At 37.9% G+C, this 16924-nt stretch overlaps 1 protein-coding gene across 1 annotated transcript in view; it reads left to right on the top strand.

Moving 5' to 3' along the window:
- Nucleotides 1-16924, top strand: part of CNTLN (centlein, centrosomal protein) — a 185215-nt gene that overhangs the window by 18306 nt on the left and 149985 nt on the right. The window contains exons 5-6 of the mRNA XM_009891515.1: nt 11534-11668; nt 12257-12436. Of these exons, the coding sequence (XP_009889817.1) occupies nt 11534-11668; nt 12257-12436 (315 nt within the window). The remainder of the gene's footprint in view (nt 1-11533; nt 11669-12256; nt 12437-16924) is intronic.

Consider the following 16924-nt stretch of genomic DNA (forward strand, 5'->3'; position numbering starts at 1 on the left):
AACTGATTATACTCCAGAGGGGTTAAAATAGTACTAGCTTGCCTCATTATCTGCACTTGAAAATCTTCAGCTTGCTGTGCAAATCTATATTAAAGCCTCTTTAATGGGTCCAATTGAAAGAAGCATAATTCTACCTTCAAGCATTAATTAACACTAATAATTTTTTTCTTAACTTTTGTACCTTTACCTGATTGTATTTTTCTTTGTAATAAAATGCTGTTATTAAATTAAGACTAATGTATACACACGTTATTGCCATCTAAACATTTTATTTCCAGTAGCATATAACCTTGATTATTCTTGTGTAACGAGGGACATGAGGATAATTTCAGTAATAGGGAGTTTGGATGACTGTGTCAGTAGTGATGAGATTATGCGGAGTTTATAAACTTTGCAAAAAAAGTTTCTCCAGTGAATGTGATTTATAGATACTGCAAGAAAAGAATATCTGAGGACACCAACGCTTTTTTTTCTTTAAAAAGATCATTTTACTCAAGTTGTACCTTGGAAAAGGGATCAGCCTTCAGTGGTGAAGCCTTTCTGTTTTATGTAGCCACTTTGAACTGTGTCAGTGAATTATCATATGTCTTTGTCCTTTCTGCTTGCAATCTTCTAGTTAGTTTTTTCATAAAATTAAGGGAAAGAAATCTTGTTAAGGAGCTGGTCTGAGTGAGAAAGATGGGAAGGTTTATTCTGGTTTATTGATAGAAGACTACCTGAGGTAGGTGGTATGATGCCTATGGCTAATACCTGTGGGCTTGTTTGTCTGAAGAAATTAATAAGCTCTAAATTACAGCATACCTTTACAGCTCATTAGTACATTTGTGTGAATTCCCACTAGGAATGCTTTCTCTACATGTTGAAAATGTGTTTCTGTGAGGTAGCTTACTCCATTTTGAGGAAGGAGTTTTCCTAATTAATCCACAAAAAAACATCTATATTGATGTCTGTACAGGTGTGCTGTAAATCCATGCTCCACCTTTTCATTACTTTGCCTCTGTAGCCATGCCTGAAGTTAGCTAAAGCTTCTGGATCTCTGTTACTCAGCTTCCATGTTCTCAGTGGTGTTTCTACAAAGATAGCCTGAAATGATAGCTACACTTGGATTAGACAGGGAAAGGTACAGTAAGTAAAGAAATGTGATGTTTTGTGTCCTCTGCCCATTCCACTGGTTTGAAATGCTCAATTCTTATGTTAGCACAGCTCAATATTTAAGCCTGGAAAGAAGAGGGAGGTCATCTTTATGATCTCATTCATCCTCTGGGGAGCTGGGGTCTAGTTTGGGAAACTTCTCATTCAATCTAGGTAAGAATAGTTATCGTGTAGGCAATTAGTGTTACAGTAGGATAACCTTTTTTTCTTGAGATAGAAATGGTTTCTAAAGCCATTGAATCTGTTCTTACTGTAAAAAAGATTAACTTCTTAACTGTGTACAGTATATTATCTGGTTGCTGTAGTCACACTATGTTTTTTTAATTGTAAAGTCAGTATAGTTTTAAGATGGTGAAGCTGGATTTTATTCCCCCTTTAAGGACATTGTTGATGAGGAATCTTGTCATATATCATGGCTTCTTACTTGAATTCCTCAGATTCAAGAGAATTGTTGTTCCTAAGCGACCAGGTAGCAGGAAGAAGCATGCAGTGCCCTTTGAGATTAGGTTCTGCCCTTAGGAGTCTGCTGACCACACTTAGGAAGGAGCTTGTCAGAAAAGTTGATCATAGCAACAGCTGTTCATTATTTAATACACCTGATCTGGCAGCATTGATGTATGTGAGTGTAATGAAATGTTGCTGTGTCAGGAGTAGATGCTAGTAGGTATCATTTCCTGCAGATCTCATGTAGTCATGCACACTTCCAGAGACAGAGGCTAACTCACTCTGAGAACCTTGTATAGGCCTTTCTGAGGAGGAAAATAGAAATAAACCTAACCCCCAGTTCCATCAGAATCATGCACTTTGGTGAAGAAAAAAGCTAATTTTAGCCGATTTTTGGTTTTGGTTTGGAATTAGTAGGGAGAATAGGGAGTAAGCAGATACTTTGGATTTTCTGCTTCCTGACCTAGAGGGCTGGGCGGCTGCTTTCCATGGTTTCAAAATATAGCTGCTAAGAAGAGAGGAAGGAGTAGAGAAAGTATCAATGTATTGGACAGTGCAGCTTTACAGCACTGTGTTACAGGTCCTATAGAAAATCCAGTCTGTCCTGGTGCAGAGAATCACTAGACAAAAGAGGAAAGGGGATTTATTTAGAGAAGCTGGTGGTTAAAGTGATGTTAGACCTGTGGCAAGATTGTCAGATTATATTGTCAGTGTTCACTGTAGTTACCCTGAGACCTGTCATATCCTCATTAGAGGAAAATGTGCAGTTAATCTCTAGATCTAGCAGATGCATTACTGCAATACATGCTGTACTGGGAGAGGTGCTGGATTTATTAGGAAGCTACAGCTTTTCTTTTTTGGCAATGCTGTCTTGTTTCCAAATTAGAGGTGTGTTTTTGTGAAAAACTGCCTTAAACTATTGCTCCCTTGCAGTGCAAGGAGCTTCTGTGTTCCTTGTTTCAGAGATGGCAAACCTATTGCACATGTGCCAGAAACTATATTTGACTCCCTCGGCTGCAGCAATGCAGCTGCGGGCAGCGCTTGCTTGCAGTACACCTGTGCAGCAGAAGGAACCAGTAGAAGGAATACAAAGGGTTGTGGGGTATCTTAAGAAGTGAAAAGAATAGTACTGTTTTGGTTTTTAGTGGATGAGAGGAGGAACATGCTTCAGTGTAGTTGTAAGGGGCAGCTTAAGTGGAATGAAATGGTGCACGTCCTAAACAAGTTTTGTTGGTGCTGTGGCCTGTTTTGCAGGTTGCTGGTGGGAGATGTTTCCTTTGCTGCTACTGACAGTGAGGTGCTAGAGTTGCAAAACTGACAGATACACTACATTAAGTCACAGCTTATTTCCACCACATGTTCAAATACTAAGAAATTCTGTCAGGTGGTTCAATTAAGATGGCAAACTTTGCTGAAGACACCAAATTAATCACATCAGACAAGTCCAAAGATGGCAACAGGGAACATGTTGTTTGTACTAGATTATACTGTTTGACCCTTCCTTAATCTCTGGGTCAGATGAGACTTCAGGAACAAGACCAACTAGTGTTAGAGGAGTGAGTATGTATTCCCTACCTGCAGGATGAAGTCTGCTGCTCATATTTCTGGTCTGTTTCTCTGTAGAACTGTTTTACTTCATTGTCTTAAGAAAGAGTTTTAAAGTATTCATTTTCTTTTCTTCCTCCTGCAAAAAAGACCTGCCCTTTTTATCCAGCACATAAATAGTAGATAGGCATAATTGAATGGACGGTGTTCTAAGACTGTTTTTCCTTGTATCCATCTTTAAGTTACTATGTTTCATTTCACATCTATTATTGATAGAAATAGGCGTACAAAAATTCTCACTCATTTTGGGAATGGATTTGCAGATGCCTGCTTGCAGCTTCATACTTCTTTTTCTGAGAAGCAGTTCTTTACATTGTTTAATCTCAGTGAATCCTGGAAAGCATTGGATGGCATAAGGAAGAACAAACAAACTTTCTGGTGGTATGAAGATCAAGTGAGCTCCCCTACTTTAATTCCTCTCTCTTTGCCCTTGTTGTTTTTTATTTATTTAAGATTTTTTTAGCATAAGGACAGGTGTGGAAAATAGGAATTAACAATGGGATATACAATCATAATAGTATTGCATGAATTAAATTTTAATCCATTGTATGTCAGTTGCTATTTTTCCTTGTTTTTTCTGTCCTTGTTAGGAATCAAGTTCTAAGTTGAATAGCTAACTGTGAATACAGGCATCCTTTGGAAGGATACTGTAGAATCAGGTAGCACTGTTGGCATTTAAACTTTTGGAGCAATATAGACTTAAGAAAAGCTTGTGTTTAATATCGTAACTAGATAGTGTCATTTTCGCTATGAAAGGACACCATACAGACTGGAAAATGCAGCAGATGACTTCTATAACATATGGTTACCTTTTCATGAATTATTTACATAGAACTTCTGTTCATCCTACATCTGAAAATAATTAAAGAATCTAATGAATAGTCATGAGATGAAAGAGAGCGGATTTCTTTTGTTCATTTTAATTTTTTTCTCTTTTGTGTTTTTCTTTATTTGGGAGAACTATATGAGAATATGACTGGGAATGTTATTTGTTAAATATGCGTATGAGTGTTCAGGTTTGGAACCATGAAGACTAATAAAGTTGAAAAAAATCTAAAGAGAAATTTGAGAAAGCTGAATCAAGGAAAGCTATGAAATGTTACTTGCACGTTTTTAGTGGTGTCTACTTACTGTTCAATTCCTGCTAGAAAAAAAGGAAAGTTGGAGGGGAGAAAGTTAGGACTGTGGTAAGTCAACCTCAACTACTTGGAGGGGAAAAAGAGATGATGACAGGGAGAGAATAAATATGTAAATATTGAGGTAGAAATTTTGAGGAAAAGTATAAAAGAAAGAATAATATTTTCACATTTAAGTTGTAATAAAATAAGTTCATTAATAAATGAATTTTGTTTCTGCTTAAAATGTCAGGATTCCATTAAAAATCACTGCATTGGGGAAAATATTTCAATTTTTCATCAATTCCAGTTATTTTGTTTGTGTTCATTTTTATTTTTTTTAGTGGTGCATTATAAGTGTACTGCTGCACAGTGAAAGCTTCTGATAAAGAATGTAGTGAAGAAAGTAGAGAATATACTGTTTATTTGTTACCTTGATCCTTTTGGTAGTGGAAATTGAATGCATGTCCCTTCATTGCAGTCATGGATGGACACCATTAATATTGTGCTGCAGAAACGTGAGGTTTTTTGTGAAGTGCTTCAGTAGCCAATGACAAATAAGGTGCGTTGTTGCATTTCTGTATTGTTAGCGGCAGCAATGAAGGATATACGTCTCATATATGTGTTTCTACTACAATGATTTTTAGGGATATTTTGATAAACTATCAGTAGGTATTTAACTTCTTGACATGAGATAAAACCCGCTTTTATCTACATTTTATGAACCTGTATAGAGGCAGGAACGCGATACTGGTTCAGTAATGCAGTCTGATCAAATTTCAAACTGCAGAACCCACTGCAGAGTGGGGTTTTTTTTCTTCCCCCCTCCACCCTAAAAATGTAAAAATTTGGAGAACACTTAATGCAGTAATAGCATGCACTGAATTAGAAGTGCGAAATCATAGCAGATTTAAGCAGCAGTCTTAAAAATTAATCTGTATCCATGATTGTTAGTTCATGTGTGCAACTTTGTGCATTTTTTGGAGAACTTAAAACAATGAATGTGTAATTGCTTTTTGTTAGGAACTGGTTTGTTTCTGTTACATTTCTACACAGAAAACAAGGTTTAATCAGTTCAGGAGTTAAATAGTATACTGTTGCTTTGCAAAGATCTGATTCAGGATTCCCCTTCCACATGCAGCAAATGAATTAAAGAAAACTTCCTACAGTACAGAGTTGGTGACCACCTAAAATTTGAAATATACCTTTTTTCTGATTTCATGTTTTTCATACACACATGTATGCACATATAGCTGTCTGTATTTGCTTAGACCACAACAAATATATGCATGTGTGTATATGCACATCCATATGTCTATATACATAGATAACAAACATAGTAGATTTTAACTTTCTTACAGATTAACTGGAATACATTTCAGACGCTTTCTTGTTTCATAGTCCTTTGTGCATGCTTTTTTATGTATGAGATTAAAAAAATCTTTCACTGAAGACTGGAAGTTCATTGATGATGTCTGCAACATCAAACAGCACACAAGTCTTGGTAGTTGTATCCTTACTCATACTCTTTTTGGAAACAGACTCCTAGCATTAAAGAGTTATGTTTTCGTTGCCACTTTCACTGTCTCTATACAGTAGTATACTAACTAAATTCACACTGGATAAAAGTTAAGTTTAATTAAAAACTTCTTGTGTATCTATTCACATGAAATATTGACAGATAATTATAGCATCCTACGGCCATGAAAGGATTCTGAGGTGTTCAGAGCTAAGACAAAAAAGGACTGTTTTCCCCCTTCGTTTTTGATTTGTAGTTTTTGTAGCTTATTTTCTCATTTGACTTAGCATGTGATTTTGCTTCCTCTGCAGATTGATTTGAAGGTATTTAAAACAAAAGTAGTTTCTGCCAGTAAACAATTGGACATTATTAGGGAACAAAAGAAAATGTATTGTGTTGTAGCTAAAGAGGTGCCATGGGAAAGGATAAAAATGAATTCTGGAATGACAGTCCTCTTAAACATCAAAAGACCTCCAACAGGTCGCAGTGTTTCTTTCTTTGTATGTACTGTTGCCTGGAGCATCCTGGGCTCCCACAGTATACAAGGGATACTCTTTGATTCTTCCCAGCTAAACAAAAGGATAAAATCAGATTCCTTTGATTTTCATTAGAGCAAATTCACTTCTAGAATACAGTTTTCTCTCTTGCATTTGGAAGTTTGTTTATGGAAAAACCTTTGGAAGTGTACTGTAGTTGTCTTAGTTGTATGAGTTTTATTTTAATTCTTGAGCACCACCCTGCCAAAAGCCCCATTGAATGTTGCATTTGTCCTGTTGTATTCAAAAAAATTACAACTGCACGCAATGCAAAATGTAAGTTGAGATTGTTCTTGTGTAGCATTAGCCTGTCTTTTATGGTATCTAGACAAAAACAGTAGATACTGTGGGAATAGATAAGTTCCTGATGAGTGTTTTTCATCTGGTGAAGTGCTTCACAATAACCTCATGTGGGAGGTTGCCCCATGTGTTGATGAGGTATGGTTTTTTTTTCTGCTGTTTCATTTGCTTACCAGAGTAGGATAGTCTTTTAGGAACACTGCTTGTATTCTCTGCTGTAAGAAATCAGTCTTTACTTTCTTCCTCCTATTATACAAGGTAATTCATAGGTTGAGAAAGCAAAGTGCAAAAACAGCTGCACAGGCAAAGGCAGATGATAATTTACTTAATTGTCTGTATCTCAGAAATTCTTCTTTATGACCCTTATTTCTACCCAGTCAAGGCTCCTGAGTAATACTTCTGGGTTTTTTTTTTCCCCTTCTTTATAAGCATGTGAAATGAGCAGATATGAGAGTAAAAGTTCAATTCATTTAGAGGAAAAGATAAGAGCCTACAAAGTCATACCCAAGAAAAATGCTTTGAAACATAGCAGGTTCTTTTTTCATGCAGGTGTAACTTACCTAAATATCGTTTCACTACTGCAGTAGACAACTTTGTAGACTGCTCAGGTGAGTTTGTTTCTTAGTGATTAATGTGGCGTATTTTCCTTTTGATTGATTTAAAGTCTTAAGTGGGTCAGTTGTGGGGATAAGTAATTAGCGTGTGAGTCTGATTCAGGATAATCTGCCTGATTATCCTGCAAAGTATGCAAAGTAAGTAGCTTATTTGAGTTTAAAATTTCATCTCAGCAATATGGAACAAACATTTGAAACAGCTAGTTGCACTTTTGTACCTTCATGTCCCCGTTCATTCTCCAAATTGCTGGAAAACATCCTATTCCAAACAGGACACAAAGATCTTAGATTTCTCTTCACAAATACACCTAGGCTTACTGGTTTCTGCACAGTGTATAATGAAACATGGTGCAGCTTGTGTACTTAAAAATTAGATGCCTTAAAGAGATGTAGTTGCGCTTTGAGATTTTGTGAGAGCGTGTATTTGTGAATTTTTACCTGTTAGAGCCCATAGACTCTTTCAGATAGGTAGAATTTCTAAGGGTTTTCTTTAAGTATAGACTTTGTCTTGATAAATGTTAAACAAGTAGTAATGAGCTGGAAGAAAGACTCAGAGGAGCTGCTTACTGAAATTCTATGCGGACCTGCAGAGTGGGAGGGAGGCAAATAAAATAACTGATGCTTTCCATGGTAATGTGGATTCATACCTTTTTAAAGATGCAACTAAATTATCTCTGCCAGCAACAATTTGTTCCTGTAACTGTAATAATATCTCTGAAGAGCAAATATTTTGCTTTTTGAATAGTGAGAATTGAGCCTGGTGTCTGGTAGGTGCAAAATATCAAAGGGGGGAGTCCTTAGTTAAGAGGAGGTTTCTTAATTTCATTATCCTTTCCTTAATGTTTGCTGATAACAAATTAGGCTGAGAGGGTTTACGTAGTGGGTTATGTCTCCGAGAAAAAATTCTTATAAATTTCTGAATCTGAAAATCAGGTTTAGTTTTTCTTTGGAGGAAATGGAAGAATGATTATGGATCTGTAACCTTAGGCAAACTTTGACTGGAGTCTCTTCAAAGTGCCAGTGCTGTAGAGTGAGTTGCTGTAGGGGAGTTAGTTATATTATAAAAAATAAACAAGTATGCTCTAGGTTTGAGATTAAATTACCAATTAAACACTGTTTTAAATACAAACTAGTTCTGGGGTTTTTTGGTCTGCTTGGTTGGTTGGAATTAATGACACCTGAGGCAAAAACCCAAGATATGACAATATGAGGTTTCTGTATTTTCTTTCACTTTTATCTCAATTTTTGTTGTCGTTTTTCCATTCTCTTCAGTTCATATTCACTTTCTTTTCCATGTTTTTAAAGAATAATGTTATTACAAAATTTTGTATATTATTTGAATTCTGCTGTGACTGCTATAGAGTATGAGGTACAACAAAGATAATTTTTTTTTCTTGATAAGGTGAAATTTTTAATGTAAGAAAAAACATCCTTCATGCATCCCTACACTGTTTACTAAACATTATCTGTTTATGATTGCTTTTTTTTTTTTTATATTTGCTGCACAATTTAGCTGGATTACATTACCGTTCTCATATGCTGAACTGGTTGCAGGGTTTGTTCTTGGTTGGACGTATTTTCCGCTACATAGTGCGGTATGGTGGTGGGTTTTTTTTTAATTTTTAAGAAGTGTTACCGTATTTCTAACAGTGTGTGGGGAGAAGTAGTGGTCAGAGAGATAAAATAAATTTACTAAATATGGAGGAACAATGTATAGAAAAGATTTGGAGGTGGTGGTAGGAGTAGAAATAGAACAATAAATTATTTGTAAGGAAGGTGGGAATGTGATGGGTAGAAGAAGTGAGGAAGTCTCCAGAAGAGAGGCAGGCATTCAAAGTAACTTGAAAATAGTTGCAACAAAGGTCTCCGTTAAAAAGCAAATGAAAGAAAAAGGGAGGGAAAGATACAATCCACATGAAGAAATAGTAATTTATATTTTTTATGACTAATACATTTGCTAAATACATAGATTAATTTCACTGCACATCTTCAAACATGTTTTTCGTATGCCTACTGTCACAGTAAATCACTACTGTTGTAAATAATAATTAATAAAAAAAATATTTCTGCCAACCTTAGTCTTATAATCAAATATGTGAAATTAATGCTTTTTATGTGATTTAACTCCGGTAATACTGAAAAAGGTAGTTTATTGGCTATTAAGCTAGTTGTCAAATGTTACAACATAGTGCAGCGGAAAGGGCAGAGAGAAGATTTAGTTTGTGCCCAGTAATTGTTTGTGCAGAGCAGGGAGAGGAGCGTGTGTATCTTGAGGAGAAGCTGGTGCTCAGACTGCTCCTCAGACCCTCAGAAGTGCCCCACGCTTCTGTGGTTACCACTTTGTGAGCCCTTTCCCTGTGCTGCGTGAGTGCTCTGGGTACACAGGACTGCTACCTATTATACCTGTCCGTCTTCTTTCTCATGAGAAAGTTACTTTGAGTTCGGTGGTAACGTAGTTACTTTTTTCTGCCGTAATTCTTACATGTAGGTTTAAAATCAATGGTTGTTGAATATGACTTCAACCATATTGTTTTGCATGATTTTGCTCAGCTACACTTTCATCCTCTTTCATGTCTGACATATGTGTTGTCCTGGTTCGAGCAACACAGGATTAATTTCTCTTTCAGTAATTTTACTTTTCGGTAAGGTCTCTTCTAATGCTAGGGAAAACTGCATTTTTAAAAGACTCTGGTGCCTGAATTTGTGAAAATATTTACTTTATAGCCAGCTATGGTATGTGGATTTCAAGGTCTCAGTGCTTTTCAAGCTTGCCGGGTGTGGGGACGAGGTGGAGTGAGACCTGGGCACTTGACCCAAGCTGGCCAACAGGACTATTTCATACCATGAACGTCACATTCCATATAAATTAGAAAGTTTGCTGAGGAGTCTTTCTCTCCCTTGATGGCTGCCATCCTGAGAACTTCTTGCCCCGGCACCAGACCCCTGAGCCCTTCCCTTCCTCCCAAAGCTGTGGGTGGCACTGGCGGTGTCCGACATTTGCTGTCCACTGCTGGGAGTGCACAGCTTCCCACTGATAGAATTGGCTGAGCATAATCCTCATGTGTTTTATATTGGTATCAGGATCAATATTGGTTCTGAAGTACTACTAAGGTTAATTATCTAGTCTTATTCTATTAAATCTGTTTATATTTCAGCCCTCTGGTTTCCTTGTTTTTTCCTGATTCCCCTTCGTGGGTGGGGAGTGGGTAACAGAATAATTGTCTGAGCAACAATAAATTGTTGTGGGTTCTTTAAACCATAACACATGTGAACCAGATTTAACCGTTTGGAGGCTGAAAACCCTTATGTATGTTATCAGCAGTACTTTAGAATAATCTAAAGGTATATCCTCTTGTTGATAATTTTTTATGTTTCTGGACACGTTTCATTTACCGTGTATATTAAAGCCAAAGCAGTCTCATTTTTGTCCAGATTTTCATCTATTTCTTGCTACAGCTACAGTTTTACTGTTAGGAAAATGTTTTAGATGAACAACACTGATTGAAGGGGAAGAGACTAAACAGTACGTGGAATTAAAACAGATTTGTGAAGAAAAATGCGGAGTTCTAATATGGGTTTAAGGGTGAGGGTGTTTTAATACGAACATCATAAGAATAAAATGCAAATATCTAACACAGAAAGTTGAAGTTGTTTTTTTGGTGGCAGTAATATTTTACCATGTGTGGGTACACTAAACTCGTGTCTGTGTTAAAGCGAGTTGTACTATTTTCCTTGAGCTACAGATTCAGTTAGACTTAATTCCCTTTTTACAACAATTTTGTGTCATAATCTTTTTGGTTGCCTCACTTAATATTTATTTGTCATTATCTTCACGAATTCTGAAGAATTTTGAACTCTACTTTTTGGCTTGATTTTTGGTGTGCTAAAAGTGCAAGTGGAACAGTATTCTAATGTATTCTTAATCCATAAGCACAAATATAAATTCTGCAAGTGACTGTCTTTGTCTAAGCTTTACTGAATAATTTCCATTCAGTTCTGCATTTGTGGGCTCTTTTGTGTAATAGCAGCAAGATATTCAGTTCCTCATTTACGTTACTGTGTCATATATTCATGCAGTTTTGAGTATGATTAAAGTACTGATGAAATGAAAATAATTCTATAAAACTACGTATATCGGATTGTTACGTTTCATAGGTCTGAAATGCACAACTCTAAAATCCAGTACAAGTGTGTTCTTTTAGAGTTGCTTTTTGTCTATTAACAGATTTTTATTTTTTTTTTAAAAAGAGACTCACAGGACAGCAGCAGGAGATAAACAACTTAATACAGAGAAAAATTGCTGTGGATGAGGAAAATGCCCGTTTGAAGAATGAATTCAGTAACTTGAACCAGAAATTTAAAGATAAAAGCCAAGAACTTAAGGTATATTGACTTGTACATAGTTTCATAAGACTGTAGCTTTGAAGTAGTTCTTTAAGCAATGTCAGCCTTTGTGGCACAGAAAGTGACAAGCTTGGAGAAAAAATTGCCTTAGGCCTTGCTATACCTTACTGTTTTCTCACATACCAACTCCGAGGAAGATGCTTTAAAGCCAAGACTCCAAGCTTTATAACTTTCAGATAAATAGTTAATGATGGAAATGGAGCAAAGAAAGTAGGAGTGTGAAGATGTGGCTTCTTGTAATTAGATTCTGATGGGACTGGCATTATTAATTGATAAAGCCGAGGTCTGGGAGGATATGTCTGTGTGGGTCTCAAAAATAGCTGGGGACAGCATCAAAGGCAGCTTGATCAATTAATGGGCTCTTTGCAAATGTGTACTCATCAAAGCTGTCATCCAGCTAAAAAATATGACCCTTCCACCTGCATGAAAGAGGCCAATAAAAGTACACAGGTGACCTTGGCCATCAAATATAGAAGAAGCTGCTGTGAGGGTAAAACTGCACAGTTTATATTTGCTGATTAGTTCTCACTTTTTTTGTTTATCGGCCCTTGTGGTACTGTTCTACAGGACACTGAGGAGTGTGCACAGAAGAAAGAAGAGCAAAACAGGCTGGTTATAAAAAACCTGGAGGAGGAAAATAAGGGATTAAATACACGCTGTGCTGACCTGCTACATGACCTGGAGAAACTGAGGAAGCAGGAGGCACAATGGAAAACAGAAAAATCTGGCAATGATGCCAGAATAAAGGTACGAAATGGAACAGACTCTTGGATGTTATTTCAGAATTAACTTCTCCAGACATTTGCACTACAAGTTATTTTCTTTAAATAACAAGTTATATATTCAAATCTACCAGTGGGGACTTGCATTCATTTACATTCCTTCGCTTAAGACCCACAGCTTTTTAAAAATTGATGTTGCAAAGCAGGAATCTGACTTCAAATAGTCATCTTAAAATGTAATCATTAAAAAATAAAAGATACTGTATTTTAAGAGAAAATATATATATGTGATAATAATAAAAGCTTAAAAGTGCTATAATTCACATTTTTTTTCTCGACATGTAACTTACATACCTATAATTTGTTTGCAGTAGACTTGATGTTTGTTGTTTTGGAGGAACACTTTAAAACTTTAACTGCAGTTTCGAATAAATTGTGTCCTAGCCTCCAGAGGGCTCCACTCTGAGAGACCTTATTGCATATCATATATTAAAAAGTTATTTTCACTGTTTATGATAAAATGAAAAAGGAAATAAATGAATACATGGTACAAATATTGTATCTTTTATTTAAATGATACTTTGTCTGGTTTGCTGATGAAAATTGGCAAGTTTTTTAAATTCCTATAAGTAGTAAGCCACAAATGTGGTATCAAAGTGTTTGATGGCCGCTTACATAAACATCTAGTTAGTGGATTCTTTTTATTGACATGGCTCATGAACATTTACAATGCTGTGCTCTTTTACACTGTCAAAGTACATGACCTTCTGTTTTATTCAATGTATTAACCATCTAATCAACACGTTGCCCAGAAACATCTTTTTTCCTCCACTAGCAATTCAGTGGTTTTGGTGACACTTCTAATTGTTGTGCTGATGGAAACCCTTTGAGCTTATTTCAGATCTGTTAACATGGGAAGTAAAGATCTTATAAACTGAGGCCTTTGGACTGGTTATCATGGAACAATTGTAGGATTCCCAGGATTGGTTTGTTGATACTTGGGGGAGAAAATCCAGTGTGTACCAAACTGATTTAATAATTTTCAAGTTGTCAAATGTAGAGCTTGTAGTATTGGATAAATTACTGAAAATCGTTGTTACCCACACTTTCAATTAAAAGTCAGAATAATTTTTAGTGTATCTGTCTCCCTGGCTGATAAGGCATGCTGAAGAGAGAAAGGGTCATCACAGCCATGTGATTCCAGCAAATAAGTAGTGTTGGTGTTTCAGAGCGGGGTCGCAAGCGGGTCAAGGTGGTGTCTACAGTGTGACAGAGGTAACTTGTTGAGATGGACATTTCCCGAGCCAACGAGGAGTCACACACAGCTGGATCTGCTGTTCAGAAACAAGGAAGAACTGATTAAGGAAACAATAATCAATGGCAGCCTTGGCTATAGTGACCATGAAATTGGGAAGACCAAGATCCTGAGAAGGCAAAGGAAGGAGAGTAGCACAGTACAGACCTGGAATTAAGGAGGAGAGTCTTCAGCTTGTTCAAGGAACTGGTAGATGGAATCCCATGAGAAGCAGCACTGAAGGGTAAAAGAGCTTTGGAATATTATCCAGTCTTTAAAGACAGCTTCCTCCAAGCCCAAGTATGGTCCACCCTGATACTCAGGAAAACAAGTGGATGTATCAGGACACCAGCTTGGCTAAAAGGAATTAAGCACCAAACTCCAGTGTAGAGTGGGGGTGGAAAGCAGTATTCAGCAAGGGGAAACAGTGAAAGCTACAAAGGAGGAGTTCAGAAACGTTGAGCATTCAAGGATGGTGTTAACCTACCTACAGTTAAGACTTGCAAGTGATGACAGACATTACAAGAATTTCTTGCACTATTTTAGTAGTAAAAGGCTGAACAAGGAAAACTGGGGGCCTGTTGCTGAAAGGGAAGGATGGATTAGTGACAGCAGAGGTACTGGATGTCGTCTTTGCCTTAGTCTTCTCCAACAAGATTCCCCCAAGCATTTGTGCCTACAGACAGAGTTCAAGGAGAAGTACTAAGAATGGATGAGTTGGGAGATACCTGAGAGAACTTGGGTACTACACATCATTCGACCAGCTGAACTGCATCCAAAAGTACTGAGAGAGTTGGCTGATGTAGGCTGCTGCCTATCATCTTTCAAAAGTAGTAGAGATCAGGGGACATCCCTGATAAAAAAGATAATCCAAGAACAAAATTTGGTTGGCCTCACTTCAGTCCCTGGGAAAATCACAAAGAAAGTCATCTTGGAAGTAATTTGGGCACATAATTGAGAAAGTGACTAGAAACAATCACAGATTTGCCAAGGGTGAGTTGTTCCCAAGCAGCCTGGTTGTCCTTTGTCATAAAATGATTGTGTCTGTGGACAAGAGGAGAGTTTGGATGTGATTGACCTTAACTTTAGCAAGATTTTTGACACTGTCTTACTGTATTCTTGTATACAAGATACGGTGTTACAGCTGGATAGGTGGACAACAACATGTTTAAAGGAACTATTTGGGTGTTTGGGTTCAGAGAGCTGTCGTTAATGGGTTATACTCTGTCTGTAGGCTGGTAATAAGTAGTGTACTGCAGGATCTATCTTGGACCTGTCTTGTTGAAAATCTTTTTCAGTGATGTGGAAGAGGGGACCACAGGCTTGCTCGTCAGGTTTGCAGATGACACCAAAGTGGGAGGAAGTAAATGTGCTTGAGGGCTCTGCTGCCACCCAGGGGTTATGTTGACAGAAATGGGTCAACAGGAGCCTTAACCAGGACAAATGCTGAGTCTTGCCCTGGGAAGGCAGAGCCCTGCAACCATACAGGAGCTGCAGCTCTGGGGGACAGCCCTAGGCGCTGGCAGGCAGAAAGCTGCATCAGAACCAGCCCTGTGCACCTGGGCAGCATTGAGGGCCAGCAGCGCCTAAAGAGACATGAGCAGGGCATGGCCACAAGAGCCAGGGGAGGAATGGACCCTCTCTGCTCAGTACTCTAGATACTGCACCCATTTTTTGATGCAGTACAAGAAAGACATCAGTAAACTGGCTGAAGGTGAGACACTGGGGCTAGAGACCTTGCCTTGCAAGGAGAGGCTATGGAACAGGCTGATTCAGCGAGAAGGGATGGCTCTGGGGCTGGGGCCATCCAACAGTGTCTCTGGCACCAACAGGAGGGGATGGAGGAGATGCAGTCGGGCTGTTCACACCTTTGCATGGCTGAACGGTGAGAGGCAGCACAAACTGAAACAGGAAAAGCTGAGGCTAGAGATAAGGAGAAGCCTTTTCCCCGGGAGGACAGCCCAGGAGTGGGGCTGGGGCCCATGGAGGGTGGGCCATCTCCATCCTTAGGAGATTTAAACTCCTGACTTTGTAGAGCCCTGAGCAGCCAGTCGGACCCCCTGGCTGAAACTGCTTTAGGCAGGGGCTGTGACTGGAGACGTTCTCAGGTGACCGCCAGCGTGCATGTGTCCATAGCTCTGATGCCCCAGCTTCTGCCACCTTTTTTTTTTTTTTTCTTCCCCTTTCCATTCTGTGATATTAGACAACTATACACCTATGCTAGTGGACAGAGTTAAGTGAAGCTGATTATCTCACAAGACTATCACAAGGATTGAGAAGCACATTAAAAATACCATCTGCAAGAGGGAAATGTTATATTTGACCTCTAGGAAGTAGTAATGTGTTGCCTCTTAACTTCTTATCAATATTTTGTAAAATACTAATTTCTAAAGACACATGGTTATTTTTGTAGTTCATCACTGTTTTTACATATACTCTCCTTGTAGATATTTCCTTGAAGATTTAAGTTTCAGTTTGAATTAATTTATCCCTCTGTTCCTGATATTCTCCATTTCTAGTACTTGACACTCAAGAATCAATATGGATGCCAGATTGACTCTTAACAGGATGCTTATAAACAATAAAGAATAATAATTTCCTTATCCACACAGGCCAAATATGTCATTATCATACTACACAATACTGGGCTGAAGATGATGTTCTAATATACACACTCTACTATAACATGTCTCTGAAATGTTTTTAAAAAGTAATTTATGAGCAAATTCAATAATGGAATTGTATTGTTCTCAAGTGACTGTAAAAATAGTTATAGATAAAAATCATTGTTAGGCCCTCTATGTTAGGGCCAGTTTTGAATGTTTAGAATTTAACAGTGTCAATCACAGTGTTGAGTGTGTATGGATAAGAATTAAGGGGAAGGCCAACAAGGCAGACATCATGATGGGAGTTTGCTATAGACCCCCTAATCAGGATGTAGAATCTGATGAAATATTCTATAAACAGCTGGTAGAAGTCTCACAATCATCTGCCCTTGTTCTCGTGGGGGACTTCAACTTCCCAGATGTCTGCTGGAAATTCTACGCAGCAGAGAGGCAACAGTCCCAGAGGTTCCTGGAGTGTGTGGAAGACAACTTCCTCACACAGCTCTTGAACAAACCAACTAGGGGAAAGCACCCTACTGGACCTACTGTTTGTTAACAGAGAAGGTCTTGTGGGGAATGTAAAGGTTGGAGGTCGTCTTGGGCTCAGTGATCA

Source organism: Charadrius vociferus, unplaced genomic scaffold (assembly GCF_000708025.1).
Source record: "Charadrius vociferus isolate BGI_N301 unplaced genomic scaffold, ASM70802v2 scaffold198, whole genome shotgun sequence".
Lineage (NCBI taxonomy): Eukaryota > Metazoa > Chordata > Aves > Charadriiformes > Charadriidae > Charadrius > Charadrius vociferus.